Source organism: Eubalaena glacialis, chromosome 7, assembly GCF_028564815.1.
Source record: "Eubalaena glacialis isolate mEubGla1 chromosome 7, mEubGla1.1.hap2.+ XY, whole genome shotgun sequence".
Classification (NCBI taxonomy): Eukaryota; Metazoa; Chordata; class Mammalia; order Artiodactyla; family Balaenidae; genus Eubalaena; species Eubalaena glacialis.
In genome coordinates, this window is record NC_083722.1 from 70,944,230 (window position 1) to 70,964,624 (window position 20,395).

General features: G+C 39.0%; 1 protein-coding gene across 2 annotated transcripts in view; it reads left to right on the forward strand.

Moving 5' to 3' along the window:
* The window catches only part of SACM1L (SAC1 like phosphatidylinositide phosphatase), a 60,757-nt gene that overhangs the window by 2,955 nt on the left and 37,407 nt on the right, over nt 1-20,395 (forward strand). The window contains exons 2-4 of one of the 2 annotated variants that reach the window (XM_061196630.1): nt 14,613-14,710; nt 17,400-17,474; nt 19,018-19,145. In XM_061196630.1, the coding sequence (XP_061052613.1) occupies nt 14,613-14,710; nt 17,400-17,474; nt 19,018-19,145 (301 nt within the window). Of the gene's footprint in view, nt 1-14,612; nt 14,711-17,399; nt 17,475-19,017; nt 19,146-20,395 lie in introns of those variants that run through there. The other variant, XM_061196631.1, reaches the window with a different exon arrangement.

Sequence of the window (20,395 nt, forward strand, 5' to 3'; positions counted from 1 at the left end):
TGATTCATTAGCAGTGTACTTACTGTCTGATGGACACGAGGACTGAAAGAATGATCGAGCCATAGCACTGTTTGAACCACTCACTTTGCCACCTAGAAATGAAATCATTAATAAATACTTTGTTTCTCCAACTAGGTTACAAGTATGTAGAACATATTAGAAACACCTTAACATTGATTTCTTCTCTAGTCCTCAGTTCCTAACATAAAGCCTGGTGCATTACAGGTCCTCAGTGGATCACCTAAGTAAATGAAAAGAACTTTCCAGTATAGAACACCTACCAGTACTTCAAAAAAAAAAACAAAACAAAACACAGTCTGGGGTAATTTGGAATGTATTCTTTTGAAGTAGCAGCAACTTAAGTCATTTTATGTATGGTATTATCTTTCCAGTGCCTCTGTGAAGTCTAGGTTGATATATATCTGTCATTGTTGAAGACAGGGAGATAATTGCTCTTGGCCCCCACAGTTAGGGCACACAGCCAAACCATGGCAGAACTGACCGTGGAACACAGCAGGCCCAGAGTCCAATGATCTTTTCATTATATTGCATTATTCAAATTATGTTTTTTCTCATCAGATTGCTCTCACCTTAGTCCTCCAACATGTCTGGTATAGAAATGAGTTACTTAACAACTGAAAGTAATTGACATGTTCATTATGGATTTTTGATGTAGAAAACTATTGATTTGTTCAGAATTTAAAGTTTATACTATTTAAACATCCAGGCAGTTCTTAATATTCCTATTTTGCAACTCCTTTTTTCATTTAAAATCATTTGTGTAAGCCTTTGTAATGTCAAACAGTGATAAGTTTGAAATTGCAAGACAATTAACAGAAATCCATGCTTGGAAACATTTAAAGCATTTTTTTCCTTTTAAAGGTCAGGTGAAAAAAGTGTAAGGCAGGAAATCTTTTAGAAAGTGAATGGGGTTGCAGCTTCTATCTGAAGAAACATTGTTTCCTCAGTTAAGAAGTGGACTTTATTTTTAAAAGATTGTCATAGCTGTGAGGTCAGCCAGGGGAGAGGTGATAGAATCTTGAGAACAGATGTAAACTGGGCAATTCTGTGATGAGGATATATGTAGTTTACACAGTACAGTGTACATTCAGATTACTCACACATCTGTCTTCTTGACTGCCTTCATCCAATTCCGCCTCTCCCGTCCACCCCGCCTCCCGCCTGTCTCTGATAACCACAAATCTTACCTCTTTTCTCTGATTTTGTTTTTGAATTGTAATTGACCTACAGTGCTATGTTAATTCTTGGTACACAACATAGTGATTTGGTTTTTTTTTTTTTTTTTAATTTATTTATTTATGGCTGTGTTGGGTCTTCGTTTCTGTGCGAGGGCTTTCTCTAGTTGTGGCAAGCGGGGGCCACTCTTCATCGCGGTGCGCTGGCCTCTCACTGTCGCGGCCTCTCTTGTTGCGGAGCACAGGCTCCAGACGCGCAGGCTCAGTAGTTGTGGCTCACGGGCCCAGTTGCTCCGCGGCATGTGGGATCTTCCCAGACCAGGGCTCGAACCCGTGTCCCCTGCATTGGCAGGGGGATTCTCAACCACTGCGCCACCAGGGAAGCCCGGTATTTTTGTACATTTAAAAATTGTCACCATAAGTCTCGTTATGATATGTCATCATACAAAGATATTACATAGTTATTGACTATATCTCCCACAGTGTACATTTCATACCCTTGACTCATTTACAATGTTTTATAACTGGAAGTTTGTATCTTTTAATCTCCCTCACCTATTCCTTTCCTTTCCCTACCTACCTCCACTCTGGCAACCCTCTGTTCTCTGTATCTCTAACTCTGCTTCTGTTTTGTTTGTTCATTTGTTTTTTAGATTCCATGTATAGGTAAAATCATACAGTGTTTGTCTTTCTCTTTCTGACTTATTTTACTTAGCATAATACCCTGTCGGTGCATTGGTTGTTGCAAATGGCAAGATTTCATTGTTTTGTTATGGCTGAGTAATATTCCATTGTGTGTGTATATATATATATATATCTGTCACACATGTTTTTTATCCATTCATCCATTGATGGGCACTTGGGTTGCTTCCATAACTTGGCTTTTGTAAACAATGTTGCATTGAACATAAGGGTACATATATCTTTTCTAATTAGTGTTTTGTTTTCTATAGATAATTACTCAGGAATGGAATTGCTGGATCATATGGTAGTTCTATTTTTAATTTTTTGAGGAAGCTCCATACTCTTTTCCATAGTGGCTGCCCTAATTTACCAACAGTGCAGTGTTCCCTTTTCTCGACATTGTCACCAACACTTATTGTATTTGTTGTCTTTTTGATAATAGCCATTCTGACAGGTGAGAGGTGGTATCTCATTGTGGTTTTGATTTGCATTTCCTTCATGATTAGTGACGTTGAGCATCTTTTCATGTGCCTATTGGCTATCTGAATATCTTTGGAAAAATGTCTGTTCAGATCCTCTGCCCATGTTTTACTCAGGTTGTTCTTTTTTTTTTAACTTTTTTGTTTTTTTAATTTATTTTTGGCTGCTTTGGGTCTTCGCTGCTGCACACGGGCTTTCTCTAGTTGCAGCACGTGTGCTTCTCATTGCAGTGGCTTCTTTTGTTGCGGAGCACAGGCTCTAGGCACGCGGGCTTCAGTAGTTGTGGCATGAGGGCTCAGTAGTTGTGGCTCGCAGGGTCTAGAGCTCAGGCTCAGTAGTTGTGGTGCATGGCCTTAGTTGCTCTGTGGCATGTGGGACCAGGGCTCGAACCCGTGTCCCCTGCATTGGCAGGTGGAGTCTTAACCACTGCACCACCAGGGAAGTCCCTGTTCATTTTTTTTTGATCTTGAGTTGTTTGAGTTCTTTAAATATTTTGGATATTAACCCCTTATCAGATGTATCATTTGCAAATATCTTCTCCCAGTCAGTAGGCTGCCTTTTTGTTTTATTGATAGTTTCCTTCACAGTGCAAAAGCTTTTTAGTTTGATGTAGTTACATTTGTTTATTTTTGCTTTTGTTTCCCTTGCCTGAGGAGACATATCCAAAAAAAAATATTACTAAGACTGATGTCAAAAAGCATCCTGCCTCTGTTTTCTTCTAGAGGTTTTATGGTTTCAGGTCTTACGTTTAAGTCTTTAATCCATTTTGAATTTACTTTTGTGCATGGTGTGAGAGAGTAGTCCATTTTGATTCTTTTGCATCTAGGTGTCTCGTTTTCCAAGCACGCTGTCCTGGAGAATGTTCCATGTGCACTTGAAAGAAGTTCTTTCTTTTTGTTTATGTGTATATCTGTTATAGATTTTTGGTTTGTGGTTACAGTGAGGTTTATATATAGCAGTCTGTCTGTCTATCATTATTTTAAGCTGCTGATCTCTTAAGTCAAACACATTTTAACAACCCTGCATTTTTGTTCCTCTCCTCCTCCTTACCCCGCATGCTTACTCTTTTGATGTCACCTTTTATATCTTTTTGCTTCGTGTATCCCTTAACTACTTATTGTGGATGTAGGTAATTTTACTGGCTATATCCACTGGCTGCAGAGCTCATGGTGTCCCAGAGCTCGTGTTGGCCTGCTGGTGGGCAGAGCCCGGGCCCAGGGGGCTGGGCTGGGTCCTGATATGGCAGGCTGTAGGGCTGCGGTGGTCCTGGGGCTGTTGTCTGCCCACTGGTGTGTGGGGCGGGGACCTAGGGCATCCCAGAGGTGGTGCCTACACATTAGTGGGTGAGGCTGGTCCTAGGGCTAGTGCCAGCCCACTGGTGGGCTGAGCTGGGTCCCAGGGTCTCTGGTGGCAGGGTCCTGGGGATTCTGGGGCTAGTACTGGGACCCTGGTGTCTAGGGGTGGTCCTGTGCCCTTTGGTGGACAGGGCTGGCTCCTGGGGCAGCTGTGGGCTCAGAGGGGTCTTAAGAGAGCATGTCTGCTGGTGGGTAGGTATGGCTGTGTCTCTGCCTGGCTAGTTGCTTGGCCTGAGGTGTCCCGGTACTGATGCTGATGAAGCCAGTTTAGGCAGTGGGTGGGGCCAGGTCCTTGTGCTAGTAAGCTAGAAGGAGGACTCCAAAATGGCACTTGCCACCCCCAGTGTCCCCGTGGTAGAGTGAGCTTCTAAAGATGGCTGCCACCATCTGTGTCCCCAGGGTGAGCCAGTTGCCTCCTGCCTCTCCAGGATCAGCAGGTGAATCTGACCCAGGCTCCTTTCAGATTTTTGCTCCTGTCCTGGGTCCTGGAGTATGTGAGATTTTGTGTGTGTCCTTTAAGAGTGGAGTCTCTTATTTCCCACAGCCCTCTGGCTCTTCTGATAGTAAGTCCCACTGGCCTTCAAAGCCAAACGTTCTAGGGGCTCATCTTTCTGATGTAGGAACCCCGAGCTGGAGAGCCCGATGTGAGGCTGGACCCCTCGCCCCTTGGGGAGAGCCTCTGCAGTTGTAATTATCCTCCCATTTGTGGGTCGCCCCCACTGTGGTATGGGTCTTGGTTACACTGGCTCTCCTCCCCTCCTACCCGTTTTGTTGTGGTTCCTTATTTATATCTTTAGTTATAGAAGATCTCTTCTGCTAGTCTTCCAGTTTTTCTCATCAGTAGTTGCTCTGTAAAGAGTTGTAATTTGGTGTGCCTGTGGGAAGAGGTGAGCTCAAGGTCATCCTACTCTGCCATCTTGGCCACACATCTCCATGGGCCTTTATTTTCAAAGCTTAATAGGCTTTGAAGTCCATGGTCTTTGGGATGAAGAAGAGAGAGTGCAAGCTCATGCCTATTTTGATATATCTTCCAAAATATGTGTCATCTTAACAGAAACTAGGACTCTGGGTTGATATCAAATCCCCTGTCTTGAAAGAAACTAGGTAGTATTCCTGTTCTGTTAGTTAATAGTTGATACCTATTGGATTCTGATAACCTCACCAGACAGTTTATTTTAGTATACAGTATTACTTTGAACTTTAGAGATTTGATATCAACAGCATAGTTAATGACCAGATAATCTTCTTGGAGGGAATTTCTTTAACTTCTAAGATCTATTTCATAAATAAGTAATGTGAGAGAGTTTTACTGAAATGAGAAACATCACACCAGTTGAGGGCCATTCTTTTTGCAACAGGGAGAGGATTTTGCCTAGATATTTGTTCATCATTGAGTCTTCTGTCTTGGTTTCCATGTACTTATTACATTGAGAACTTAGCAGAGCCTGTTGACTGGTTAATTTTGGAAGAACGCCAGTCAGAACTTGGTGTTAGTGATACTTTGTAGACTTTCTATTTAGAGAACACCCTGCTTCCTTTTTCTCTTCTTATAAGTTACAGTATAACTTCAAATCCAGTTAAAATTTGACCTCTCATGATCTTTCCTTAGCTAAGAGAAAAGAAACAATTTTTAAAATTCCATTTATTCTGTCACTGAGCCAAAGAAAACATTAGTTAAGGGCCATATAGAAAAAACAATGTATGTGTTTTCTGACTAATTACGTTCTATTCTCTAAGAAAATTTGATTGAGCTTTTACTGTCTTGTGTGAGAATACCAATGGGAATGGATAAGCTTAGAGTCCTTGTCTGCAGAGGCTTGGTAGCCTGTTTGGTGAAGATTTTTTTAAAAATAAATTTATTTATTTATTTATTTATGGCTGCACTGGGTCTTTGTTGTTGGGTCCTCATTGCTGCGTGCATGCTTTCTCTAGTTGCGGCGAGTGGGGTCTACTCTTTGTTGTGGTGCGAGGGCTTCTCATTGTGGTGGCTTCTCTTGTTGCAGAGCTCGGGCTGTAGGCTCACGGGCTTCAGTAGTTGTGGCACGCAGGCTCAGTAGTTGTGGCGCATGGGCTTAGTTTCTCCGCGGCCTGTGGGATCTTCCCAGACCAGGGCTCGAACCCATGTCCCCTGCATTGGCAGGCGGATTCTTAACCACTGCGCCACCAGGGAAGTCCCTGGTGAAGATTTAAAAACAAAAATAACAATAAAACCATAACCCCAGCAAAAATTATACCCTGAATGTTTACTCAAGTGTTTCTGACTAAGTGCTAGAGAGTTAAAGTTAATTTCATGAGCTTTTGAAATGAAACCTGGGAGCATAAAACTTACAGAATAAAATTTATTACATAAAACACATTTCAGATCAGTATTAAGGCCAATTAAACAGTGGTGGGAAATGGAAGGAGGGAAAGGAGAAGAGGAAGGCAGCAAAGGCCTACGTAGATAGCTGAGTTGGGATGACACTTGCTGTTATTAGTTGGATTAATTAGAGCGATTACTTGTAATTACTCTTAGAAATGTTGATTAGCTGGCAGTCACTGTTCATATCTCCAATTCTTGCTCCAATTCTTAAGCCATTTTCAATAACATTTATCAGAGCAGCCTGGTGGCAGCACCAGCAACTTAGATTCTAGCAACATCTCTCTGAGAGGTAAGGTAAGATCCAGCAAAGGTCCCAGAGCCCTTAGGCTAGATAGAACTCTTTACCTTGATCCACAATTACTCTTATTTTTGTTTTTGTTCTTTTAACACCTTTTTAAGCTTAATTTTTATTATAATCTAATACAAGTGTAAGGTTTAAAACTAGTTACACAAAGCTTATATAATAAAAGAGCACTTTTCAGCACTCCCAACTCCCGTTGTCCCAGAGACATCTATCAATACTTTCATTTTTTTTAAGTGTTTATTTATTTAGGTTGTGCTGGGTCTTAGTTGCGGCATGCAAACTCTTAGTTGTGGCATGTGAACTCTTAGTTGTGGCATGTGAACTCTTAGTTGCAGCATGCGGGATCTAGTTCCCTGACAAGTGATTGAACCCGGGCCCCCTGAATTGGGAGCGTGGAGTCTTACCCACTGGACCACCAGGGAAGTCCCAGTACTTCCATGTTTTTAAGCAGTTTCTTCTGGTATTTTGCTTCACACTTCTAAACAACATGCTTATACTGCTATTTCCTGATTTTTTTTTCAGTTTCAGTCATATGATGACTTTTCAGAAGATGAGAATTTAGCTTTTATACCTCTCTTCTTTTCCTCTCCGCTCAGTGTGGTTATATTAAGATATTCAGTGTTCACATTATTATGGTTGTGTAGGTATGACTCAAAGGAAGTCAGTAACATATTATAATTACATTTCCTTAAAAAATGCTGTGTTTCTCCTTGAATTAAAAAGTTTGCTTGACTTTTCTTTAATGTACCTGTTGCTAATTAATCTTCAGTCTCTGGGACAGCAGTAAAACTCCTCTGCTGACGGTAACTGTCAATTCATCTTCTTCTGTGAGGCTTACCTCCAGGAGCCCTATCCCCTCTGCTTTAATCTGGACTGGCTGTTCTTTAGGCCTGTTGCATTGTCCTGGAACCTCCCTTTACCATCATCATGAGAATTTCTTTTACCTCTCTCCTGTTTTGGATTCCAAGTCTAACTCTTGATTTACTCCATGTCGATGAAACAAGTTTTCCTTCTTTCCAAGAAAGAGTGAAAGAGAAGTATCTTTTGAGATATTGCACATCTGAAAATGCTTTCATTCTATCCTCACATTTATTTGTTAGTGTGGCTAAGTATAGAATTCTCAGAAATTATTATCCTTCAGAATTTTAAAGACCTTGCTGTTGAATAGTCCAATGTGTTGCTGTTGAATAATCCAGTAGTGTGGCTGTTGAATATTTCAGCACTTCTTTCTCTTAGTTTTTTTTTTTTTTCTGGAAACTTTAGGATTGTATCTGTATGGTGTTTTGAGTTTTACGCTTAATGTGCCTCTGTGTGTGTGTGTGTGTGTGTGTGTGTGTGTGTGTGTGTGTTTCATGTATTTGGTGGGCCTTTTCATCTGGAAACTTGTCCTTTGGCTTGAGGTTTCTTCTTTGTTTTTGTACTATTTCTTTGATAAATTTTTTTCTTGTGTACTCTCCTGGAATTCCTGCTAAGTGGATGTTGAACATCCTGGATTGTGCCCCTCTCTTTCTTCCTGTCTCCTCTCCCCCTCCTGTCTCTTTCCCTCTCCCCCTTTCTTCCTTCCTATGCTTTTCTGTTTTACAGCTCTTATCTTTTTATTCTGTTCTCAAGAAGAGTTCTTCAGTTTTATTTTCCAGTCCTTCTATTGAATATTCAAGTTATTATTTCTGCTGTCAGTCCAAAAACATGTTCTTGCTTGCTGAATCTCCTTCTCCTCCCCCTCCCCCTCCCCCTCCTTCTTTTTGGTATTCTTGTTTCATGAATGCAATGTCTTCTCTCTGAGGCTACCAGTTATAAATGTGTTTTGAAGTTTTATTCTGTTCTCAGCATAGTTTGTTTACCCAAAGTTATTTTTCTCTTTGTTTTGTTCTGTGTCTTCTGTGATGGAAGCTTATCTCAAATATCTGGTGATCCTTGGTTGTCATTTCATGTTTAAGAATGAGGCACTAAAAAATTGATTAGAAGGGTCTGTTTGTGGGTCAGGATTTGTCAATTGGTGGCCTTCACTGTAGAGTGATTGTGCAGGAACTCAACTGTTTCTTTGGGGGAGATGCCCTAAATGTCAGCATTTGCAGGTCTTTTCTTTTGGGCCAGTAAGTTTCTTCAGAGACGGTATTCATAGCTCCTTCGGGAGTTGGGGGAGTGGGATGCTTGGCTGCTAGCATTCTGGGAACCTGGCAGAGGAAGAGGGTGGATGATTTTCCCAATCTGTAAGCAGACCTTCTCTGTGTCTCCAGACTTTACTTGACTCACTGTGGTCCTCAGCTGTGCCTGGTTTTTGGAGTTCAGGGCCTCTCTTGTTGAACTGCTCTAAGCATTAAATCGTGTGGTCAGGGAGGTACCTGGACTCTAGGTTTGGGTAGGGATCTGATTGTTCCTTACACAGACTTTGAACCACCTTATTCTTACCCCCAACCCTGCAGTTAATCTCACTGCCCCACCTCATCCCCTACCCAAGTCCTTAGTTGTTGAGGCTTTTCAGCACTCTACAGCTGGAATCTGCTTACTTTGTTGGCTCTCACCCCATAGGCAGTTAGATTCTGTAGTAACTTAATTAGCCCATTTCCAGGCACTTTTCTTCTTCCAGACCTGCATTTGAATGACTAGTATCTGCCCCACAGCCTGCACCCACCTCTTGGTACTACCCAGATTCCATCTTCTGAAAGAATATCAAGGCTTTTTCTCTGGAGGGTTTTCACTCTTGGAAATTCATTTCATTCTACTTCGATTAAAAAGCTAATTTGTTGATCTTCTCATTTCAAATGTATCTAGCCAGACTGGAAGTGTTATGTATAGTATAGTTCACTTTCATATAAAAGAAATTTACATTTCTTTTTCTTTTCTTTTTTTTTTTTTAAAGCTTCTTGGGTACATTGCTTTTTGGAGACCATAAACACTGAACTGAAAGTGTTTGTTTATTTATTTATTTTTGGCTGTGTTGGGTCTTTGTTTCTGTGCGAGGGCTTTCTCCAGTTGCGGCAAGCGGGGGGCCACTCTTCATCGCGATGCGCGGGCCTCTCACTATCGTGGCCTCCCTTGTTGCGGAGCACAGGCTCCAGACGCGCAGGCTCAGTAGCTGTGGCTCACGGGCCTAGTTGCTCCGCGGCATGTGGGATCTTCCCAGACCAGGACTCGAACCCGTGTCCCCTGCATTGGCAGGCAGATTCTCAACCACCGCGCCACCAGGGAAGCCCCACAAATTTCTATCTCTAACTTTGTACTTTTAAGGATTTTAAACACATAGTGAGGTTATTAACTTTGACTGCGATTATTAGGAATGTAACAGTTAGTAAAGGCCTATTTCTGTGGCCGTATATTTTTTTTTATATGATTTAAAGTCTTAATCCAAGATGTATATATATATATATTTTTTTTAAATATGTTTATTTATTTGCAGCTGCATTGGGTCTTCATTGCAGCGTGCGGGCTTTCTCTAGTTGTGGCAGGCAGGGGCTACTCTTCGTTGTGGTGCGTGGGCTTCTCATTGTGGTGGCTTCTCGTTGTGGAGCACGGGCTCTAGGTGTGCGGGCTCAGTAGTTGTGGCTCACGGGCTTAGTTGCTCCGCGGCATGTGGGATCTTCCCAGACCAGGGCTCGAACCCGTGTACCCTGCATTGGCAGGTGTGTTCTTAACCACTGCGCCACCAGGGAAGTCCCCAAGATGTATATATTTTTTCAGTGTTCCACACCCTTCCAGATCAGTTTTAAATTTAAATGTCAAGTTGGGAAAAATTTTTTAATTGCTTATATTAGGGATACTTTTTGTTCCATATATATTTTTTAATATATTTATTTATATATTTATATATATTTTTTTACATAATTATACATATTAAATTTTTAATAGGAGATTTTTCTGCTCTTATAAACATTTGATTTTATAATAAATATCACTGACTAAAAGGTATCTGTTAGGTAACACACCAAAACTTGTATATGGAAACAAGTATGATTTTTTTTAATTCATTGACTTCATTCAAATAATTTATTTTTATGGTAGAAGTTTTGCAGGTGAGAAGGTTAAATACATTGGTTCTAGGGCCCCGTCAGTTACCCAAATTCAAAGATGCTCAAGTTCCATATATAAGTGGCGTAGTATTTACATATAACCTAGGTACATCCTCCTGTATACTTGAAATCATCTCTATATTATAATACCTAATACAATGTAAATGCTATGTAAATAGTTGTAAATACAATGTAAATGCTATGAAATAGTTGTAAATACAATGTAAATGTTATGCAAATAGTTGCTGGTGTTCAGTAAATTCTAGTTTTGCTTTTTTGGAACTTTCTGGAATTTTTTTTTCTTGAATATTTTCAATCCACTGTTGGTTGAATCCACCCTTGTGGAACCCATGGATAAGGAGGGCCTACTGTATATAGATAAAAGAAGTCAAAGTATAAGAGGGTGGAGCTATTGAGGGAACACAGTATGCATTTCTCTACTGGCTGTTTATTTAGATGCAAGCTTTGTGTTTTTGTCCACTGTATTGAAAAAGTGGAGGAATTTGATTTCTGAAATTGTATGTTGATAATCATTTCTTATATTAAGAATAACATTAGTTATTAAAGAAGTAACACCATTTGTGTGAAGTAAACTGTGCTAGCTTCACCCCCCGCCCCCCCCCCCCACATACAGCTGTGAATTTAGAAGAGCTTAGGACCCTGAGCAATATGAAGAAAATGGATATAATAAAACCCAGGGACTTCACTCGTGGTCAGAACCGTGTAGTATTCATCAGCCTTTGTCTCAAATGTAAAACTAAAGCGGCTGAGTAGGAGCAGTGGTGATGGCTTTGTCAAGAGACTGAGACAGCAGAAGAGAAACAAAACTAAAACTCAGTGGTCTGAGGTCATTTAGTAAAAAAAAAATAATGCCACCATTTCATGGAGTCTCTTCTTAGTGCCAGGCATGTCACGCATATTTTCTCATTTACCCTCACCGATCACTTACCACTTTTTAATAGAGAGAAAGCTGAGCTGGGAAGTTCAGTGATTTGTTCAGGGACTCATGACAGTAAGCATGGAGTTGGAATTCAAACCAGGTTTGTAAGAGCTTAAAACCTGTAATTTTTTCACCGTACTGTGTTACTAGAATTTGAAGGCATCATCTTTTGGTAGGATGGCCCAGAAATCGATGTGTTCAAGATCCTAGTCAGTCAAGAAAACATTGTTATTTATACTTAGGTTAAGACATAAGGAAAAAACCTTGGTTTAATAAAATATAAATTAAAGACATTCCATTAAAAATGGTTTTTAAAATGTTTTATCACTTAGAAACTCACACACCAGGTACCAAACTCAATTGAAGGAAACATCTCTTTGCTTTTTCCAGGAAGATAAAGTGTTTTTGTGTTTTGGCCAGGGGTTAATGTGGAGGTTATTTCATTCCAGGAGGGGTTTGATCACTGTAGTAGTTTTCTATTGCTGCTGTACCAAATTACCATAAGCTTAGAAACTTTAAACAATACAAATGTATTATCTCTTAGTTACTGTCAGTCAGAAGTCCAATATGAGTCTCACTGGGCTAAAATCAAATGTTTCATAGTGGAGGCTCTGAGGAAGAATCCAGCTCATTCAGGGTGTTGACCAAATCCATTTTCTTGTGGTTGTTGGACTGAGGTCCCTATTTTCTTGCTGGCTGTCAACCTGAGGCCACTCTCCTGTCCCTGCACATGACCTCAACATCTCAGGAACTACCAACAACTTGTCACATCCTTCTCATGATTGAAATCTCCATTGTAGGAAAGCATTTTCCATTGTAGGAAAGCATTTCATATGACTCTTTCAGATCCTGAGCCTGTTTAAGACCTGGAAATGCAGTGGGACATCTGATGCACAGGCATTTAAACAGCATTTAAAAGATTGGGGGTTGTTAGGGTGTGGAGGGATTCTAAAGAGTGAAGCTTATAAAATGCCCTCTGATTTAGAGACAGAATTTTTTCCAAAGGCTTTTATAAAGAAGTCATGTTTTTCAGGTCTACTTTTTGTTTAAAATTTTTGTTTCTATTTGTTACTTGTTTTTTTATTTATCACCTACCTCCTTGTCCCTAGTGCTTGTGTAATGCTTAGCACATGGTAGCTTTTCAATAAGTTTATTGACTTACTCCTGGAGTGCAACTTACCCTTGCACAAAACATCTTCTGCAGATATGGACTGATGTGTTGGATTTTTTTTTTTTTTTTTTTTAATGATTCGAGACTAGAGGTAACTATCCTATGACTAGATTGTCTGGAAGTTTTTTTATACTTCCTTTAGTTTGTTTCAGGACCTCTCGCTTTGCTTTCTTTTTATAGGTTTACTGAAGCATAGTTGACATACAATAAACTGCACATATTTAAAGCATGCACTTTGATACATTTTGATATATTTTACACCTGTGAAACCATCACCAGTATCAAATGAATACATTCATTACCCCTAAAAGTTTCCTTGTGTCTGTAATCACTCCCGTTTTCCCTTCTGTGTGCAAGTTAAACATACAACTACCATATGACCCAGCCATTCCACTTCTAGGTAGTCATCCAAGAGAAATGATGCGTATGTCTGCCTTAAGACTTGTACTAGAATGTTCATAGAAGCTTTATTCATAATATCCTAAGCTGGAAACGGCACAAATGTCCATCCGCAAGTGAATGAATAAACAAATTGTGATATATCCATACAGTGGACTACTATTCAGGAATAAAAAGGAACATATATTTAGTTTGAATTGAAGACTGCCATATTTGAAGCAGATTTGTTTTCTTTGTTGCATTTCTTATTTTGTATTAAAATTGACTTTCATTTCCTTGGCATACCCCACTCCCACCCCATGGAGGAAATATTAAGAAGTTAGTTATAGATGAACCATAAAAGGATGTAAGTTATATTTGGATAATTAAGGGTTGATTATTCCTCAAAAACTTATAGTCAAAAATGGTCAGTACAGTTTGTTCTGCTACAGGACTTGTTTCTATAACACCAAATAGTTTATACATGGTCAGTAAATAAGAAATGATGTCAGTGATGGTGTGTGGGTTTTTATAAGATTTTTCATTGGCAAGAGGAGTAGAATAGAGGGAGTAGAATTTAAAAGGAAAGGAAAAAGCCCTCAGATTGGCTGCTGCACAGACAGATGTTCTTTCAAGTGTGGTTTAAGAACAGCAGAGATTAGTCCCTGGAAAAACAAACAAGCTAGTTCTCGCCCCAACTCTGGTCAGCTCCTGGAGGCCCTCTGTACCTGCGGGTTCCGTACCTGCAGGTTCCAAGTTGGTTGAATCCACGGTTGCAGAGGGCTGACTGTACTGCACCATTTAATATGAGGGACTTGAGCATCCACAGATTTTGGTATCTGGAACCAGTCCCCGGCAGATACCTGTATTTACTCCTGTGCCCACCTTAACAACAGCCTCAGTCTCCATTGTTTTAGTGCCTGCAAATCTTTATTTTCACTTTATTTAGTTTTTGTTGATTGTTATTTCCTGAGGCAGTCCCCAGCCATGCTGAATTGCTTGCCTGGAGTTACCCATGTTACCTCCTGAGGAGCCCACTGTTAATTTTTGTTGGACTCAGGTTACAAAGTTGCATAAATTCTGAGTACTCTGTCCCGACCCTAATTTTGCCCCCTTTATTTTTTACTTTGCAGGATGAGGTTTTTTTTTTTCAAGAACACATCAGTGGCATTCAAACAAAATACAAGAATGTTAAAGTAGTTTATTTTAAACAATTTCCTGGAAATGTGTTTCTTAGTGTTTTTAGCTAATACATAAATCTTGGTTACTATGTGTCAAGTGTTCTAAGTGCTTATCAAAGATTATCTCATTTTATCCTCACAACAATGCAATTTAATGAGTCTGGTATTATCCTTATTTTATGGATAAGGGAACTGAGGAACAGAGGGGATGAGTAACGTGCCCAAGTTCACACAGCACAGTCAGTCTGGTTCCATAGCCTGTGCTCCTGACTACTGTGCTACATTGCCTTCTGCACCATGTTGAGTATAAATTAGATTTTAGTATGATTTTCTTATGTTAAGTCAGAGTGGTAGTTTTACAGCAAATTAAAACCTTATCAGCATTAAATTAGGTGAAAAGAGTTGCAGTGAACACATAAGGACAGCATAATAGCTTTATCTATTCAGAAGCTGGGAAAATGATGTCAAATTTAAACACTGTTAAATTGTTATAATAGTTTTTTTTGGAAGTCTTCATTTCACTTCGTTATTTATGGTTTTAAATTTCTTCTTAGGCATATCACACCTGAAAAATTTTATGTGGAAGCTTGTGATGATGGAGCAGATGATGTACTTATCATCGACCGTGTGTCCACAGAAGTTACACTCTCAGGTATTTCATGGCCAGATTTAGAAGTGTCTAGAAAGATTTTACACTTAAGTTGCAATAGTTAAATTAATGAGATCCATGTGAGTGTGTGGATCTCTGAGTGTCTTCTTAGAAAATTTTAATTCTTGCTACCTCATTTGATTTTTATGCATTAATTTTATACTTTTTCCTTTTCATGAAAAGGAGAAATGATCTTGAAAATTTTAGGTAGCATTTTACTGTTCATAAGGATTTAAAAACTTTATTTGTTCCCTTATCAGTACCATAACAGGATTGGTTTTGTTGATGTGTTAGGTTCCTTTCTAGCTATAAGATTTGAATTATTTGAGTGTGAGAAAGTTGTTTTAACATTAAGTGTGTGGAATGTTAACAGTTGATTTGTTTTTGAAAATATTCATGACTATGAGGATAATTTAATAAATGAAAAATAATATATACATCACTGGGTAAAACTTGTGTTTCAGGCAGAATGATTTTCCTAAGCTTTACCTATCTATCTTATCTATCAATCCAGTTATAATTTAGCTTTGCTTCTCTGGGGTGTGAAAAGCAACTTGTTTTTCAATTGGGTGGAACACTGATTTCTGACTAGATTAATGTGAAGTAATTTTGGTGATGAATTAATGTATCATGTGATATCACATTTAGAATTTTATATTTCATTTGTTTAAAAATTTACCTCTAGATAGTGTTCTGTATTAATTTTTTTTTTGAAGGGCAGTATTTGAGTAACCATAGAGTAGGCATTCGGTAAATGGCAAATATCCTTTAAACGGATTAAGTGAAACATGAAAATATTTTGCATAGGATACTAAAGTGTAAGAAAGGTAGGACTATAAATCTCCATTTCCTTGGTTGTCTGCTTTTTCTGGTAAGCTTTTCCTTTGACCAAATAAAGTAAGAGCTGTTTTAGTTTGATAATTTGGCATTTCCTGTGACTGTTGCTTGGTGACTGCTCTCTCAGAATAGCTGACTGATTTTAACCACCCTTAGTGTACTTCTGAAGTTTAGTCCCACTACTTCTTTATAACATATTGATACAACCCAGTGTCTTTTTTATTTTTTTGGGTGGGGGGCGGGCTGGGGGTGGTGGGCCTTGCCACGAGGATCTTAGTTCCCCCACCAGGGATCCATCCCGTGCCTCCGGCAGTGGAAGCTCGAAGTCCTAACCACTGGACCACCAGAGAATTCCCTACCACCTAGTGTCTTATAAAAGCTTTAGTATGGATGTATTTTCAATTATTTTTTGTCCTTTCAGTGACATTTTATTTGTAAGTAGAGAATGCAGACCCATTTGAGTGGACAAAGCTAAAGGTTTTGAATAGTTTGGATGTAAAAATGATAACCAAACAGTCATTGGTAGACACATGAAGAGATACTTTGACCTGAAGCTAGTGATGATGAGGGGCTGTCGATCACAGTTTCTCTGGCAGTTTCCTTTTACCATTGGGAATACAAACCATTGCCACCGAAAGAGGAATTTTTTTTCTTCCCTGAAAAACCCACGTAGTCTTAGGAATTATCATAGTGTTATTGCTATTACGCTCCAGTTAATGTAACTTACAGCTGTATCAGTAGTACATTTATGTTTATCAGTGATCTCAATATATTCAGAATTTTCTCTGAGCTTTTAACTGCACTGGTATTTCCATTTTTCATGGTAATTAATTATGGCATAGCATTGCTAAGTAAATTGAATTATTGAGAGAAACAAGTGAATTTTAGACCTTATTCAGAATAAGTTTATTCAGAAAAACAGGACTGCCTTTAAGAAACAGGACTGGAGTTTACAGCAGTGTTTCAAAATGGGTCCCAGGCTGATAATTAAACTGTGACTGAAAGAAAAATTTTATAGCCACATAGGTTTGGAAGACTTTGAATTAAACAGTGGAACAGCTTTCGTTTACTGTAGGCCTTCTCAGAGCCTTTAATTTCCTACTGTGCATTGTGACTCTGGGAGAAGGAGTAGAGTTAGTATGGATGTAGCAAAATAAGTTTCTTTGACTGGGAGACCCTACCTCCCCCCTTTTTGGGCATTCCCTAAACTAGAGTTCTACAAAATATGTTTTGTGAAACACATTGGCTTAAAGTTTAACAATTGTGAAATGAACCTTGTAATGTAAGGTAGTCTTTATTAATAACGGCATTATTGATAAAATCGCAGCTAATGATATTGCCTCCCTGGATACCTGTATCAGTTTCTTTTAGACATGAACAGGAGGCTTTTCCTTCCTCCTCCCCTCTTGGATCTTGTCCTCCATGTCTCACATTCTTATTAGGGAATTAGGCGAGTCCTTTTTTTGCATTCCATTTGTTGCATGTTGAGATTAAAATCTTGTTTCAACTTCCATTTACTTTCTAATTCTCTTAAAGGGGTAAAGATTTGGTTTCTGACAAGAGGTTGAATAAATTTGGTTGAAAATTGGCATTGGAAATAACCTTTAATTTACGTAGTGAGGTTGCTGAAGCATGTTACTTTTGGCACCATATTCTAGACAGGCAGAGACCTTTACATGTAACATGGACATCTTTATTTTATATTCTGCCAAAGTGGAGGTCTAACACTAATGAAGGAATATTGCTTTCTTAGAACGAAGCGTGCATATTGGAGTAACCATTGAAATGAAACTAAATTTCTCTTTCAGTTGGTGAGCTTTTTCTAAGTGATTTTTCTTTACTTTCTTCTTTAAAGTCAAGAAAGATATTCCTCCTTCAGCTGTCACAAGACCAATATTTGGTATACTGGGCACAATTCATCTGGTGGCAGGTAAGAAAAATGAGCTAAGATGGACAAGAAGGTAATTAAATCGACGCTATTAGAGTATAAGATGAAGGCACACTTTATATCTTGCTTTAGGCAATAAATCTGTAGGTGTTTTTCATTAATTTCTAAAAGTACCCCAAATTGCAAGTGGTTAAATTTGTGAGCCTGAGGTTCTATTTTTTTTAAAAATAAATTTATTTATTTATTTATTTTTGGCTGTGTTGGGTCTTCATTGCTATGCGCGCGCTTTCTCTAGTTGCGACGATTGGGGGCTACTCTTCATTGTGGTGCGCAGGCTTCTCATTGCAGTGGCTTCTCTTGTTGCAGAGCACAGGCTCTAGGTGCACGGGCTTCAGTAGTTGGGGCTCGTGGGCTCCAGAGTACAGGCTCAGTAGATGTGGCACACGGGCTTAGTTGCTCCGCGGCATGTGGGATCTTCCCAGACCAGGGCTCGAACCCGTGTCCCCTGCATTGGCAGGCGGATTCTTCACCACTGTGCCACCAGGGAAGTCCTGGACCAGAGTATTCTAAACCTTCAACTCCATGGTTCTGAGTTATTAGGAAAGTGATGGTTTTTAATCTAAATTTTATTTCATTGAACTTTTGAAAAGTTCCTGTTGTATTAGGCACTGTGCTGGATGTTATTTATAAAAGATGCAAGTCGCTTTTGTCCTGTAGCTTACAGTTGAGTGAGAGAGGCATTTAAATAGTAAATTACTGCAGAACAGTGTGACAAGTTCTAGGAGAGAGATGTACATAGGAAAACTTTCAGGGAGGGCACTTGTGGTTAGAGCCTTGAACAGATGTGAAGAATTAATCTAGTGGTAAAGGCTTACCCTGGTTTATTTGTGGGAGGAGGAGGTGGTCAGGATCAGGGTTGGTATATTAATGCATGGTGCTGGGATCGCTTCTTGATTCCTGACCACTCATCTTTGGAATGTTGCAGTAACCAGTTTAGTTATACTGCCCCAGCACATTTCTCTACCATTTAGAATGACATGAGGGACATGGGAGGTGTAGATATCTGCAGTGGCCAGATGTTATGACCTGTGATGCTTTAAGCTACACGTTGGGAAATGCATTAGCAGAGGCCCGTATGCTTTGGGGATGACAGGAGAGTGAGAGAGAAGCGTTTTCTGTCTGTACTTTCCATCTGCTAGGATCACTGCTCTGGTTACCAAAAGCTTTTTTATCTTTCTGAGAAAAAAATTGATCTTTCAATAAAAATTTGTCTAAATAATATGCTGGTCTTTCTATTCATAAATTATAAGATTGCTTTTCAAAAAGTATGGGTCCTTTATCTATTTAGCACAGCTCTCGCCTTTATTTATTTTTATTTATTTTGGCTGCGCCTCCAGGCTTGCAGGACCTTAGTTCCCTGACCCGAGATCAAACTTGTACCCTCGGCAGTGAAAGCGCGGAGTCCTAACCACTGGACTGCCAGGGAATTCCCGCAACTCTCGCCTTTAAAGAATAAGGACTGCTATTTCTGGCTTTACAGTTGCCTTATTTCTATTTATGTGTACTTGGCTTTGCTTTTTTGCAGGTAATTATCTAATTGTCATTACCAAAAAGAAGAAAATAGGTGAATTTTTCAATCATTTAATCTGGAAAGCAATAGATTTTGATGTCCTTTCTTATAAGAAGACAATGTTGCACTTAACTGATATTCAGGTAAGAACTGGAAGCACTTACTAATTGCAAAATCCAAAGAAGTCCCATGGGGTGGATGGGGAAGGGAGGTGGAACACAAAGAATGTTTGATGGATTTCTTTTAAACCTAATTATTTAAACAATGCATAGAGCATGGTCACTCTACATACCTAGCCCTAAAATGTATTTTTTTTTAAAACTGTTCATATATTTTATTGCACTTGGGTTTTTTTTTAACTGACTCAATTCTTAGATATGAAATTTCATACGAGAGAAAAGGACAGACTGAAAATGCACATGTAGTCAACACGTAGATTTAACTTCATATCCTTTTTGTGAAGAAATAAAATACTAAATATCTTTCCACCATTGTAAAGCAGTTATACTCCAATAAAGATGTTAAAAGAAATAAAAATAAAAGGGATGCTCCTATATATTACTAAAAAAAAAAATTATCTTTGAAGTTCCACTCATCCCATTTCATTCCCTCTTTCCCTAGGGAGAAAGCTTTCTTCAGTTTTGCCACATGGGACTATAAGTGTGTGTGCATGTGTACATGTTCAAACAGTCCTCTTTTTGCTCAGTTCCTATATGCATGGATTTCAGTTACCACAGTTTAGTTAACACCAGTTCCCAACAACACACTTTAAATTTCAGTTCCCATGATACATTGACTAAAGAATTAGCTCACCAAAGATGAAAGTGCAATGAAACAAAAAATGATGACTCTAGAAGTGAAATTCACATTGAACATGAACAGAGTATAGAAGAAATAGCTGATGGTGGGAATAAGAGACTCTGGATACGCAGCCAGAGGTCTCAGTGAAGGTGATGTTATCGACATTAATGGTCAAGTGGTTGTGATGAAAAGGTTGAACGTGTCCCAGAGCAAGTGATGCCGGTAACAAACTTCACATTAAAGGAACTCACAGAAGTATTTCATGATATTAATAGTACGAAGGATTAAGTGTTAGAAGCTAGTTCAGGCTTAGATGTACGACAGTTCATCAGGGTATAGAAAAGATGGTATCATAAGTTACATGATGAGAAGAATGCAAGCACTGTTCAGGCTACTCTTGATAAATTTTGACCAGAAGTAAAATATTTTTAATTATCAATGTTTCAAATTACAGTATACTAAGTAACGTTTTACTATTTTTTCATTTCCCAATACATTTATAACTTACAGTAGGAGAGTTTTTAATGTGTTGATTAAAAAATTTTAAGTCACGGAATGATCTTAACTTTCCTTATGATTATTAAGATAGTTT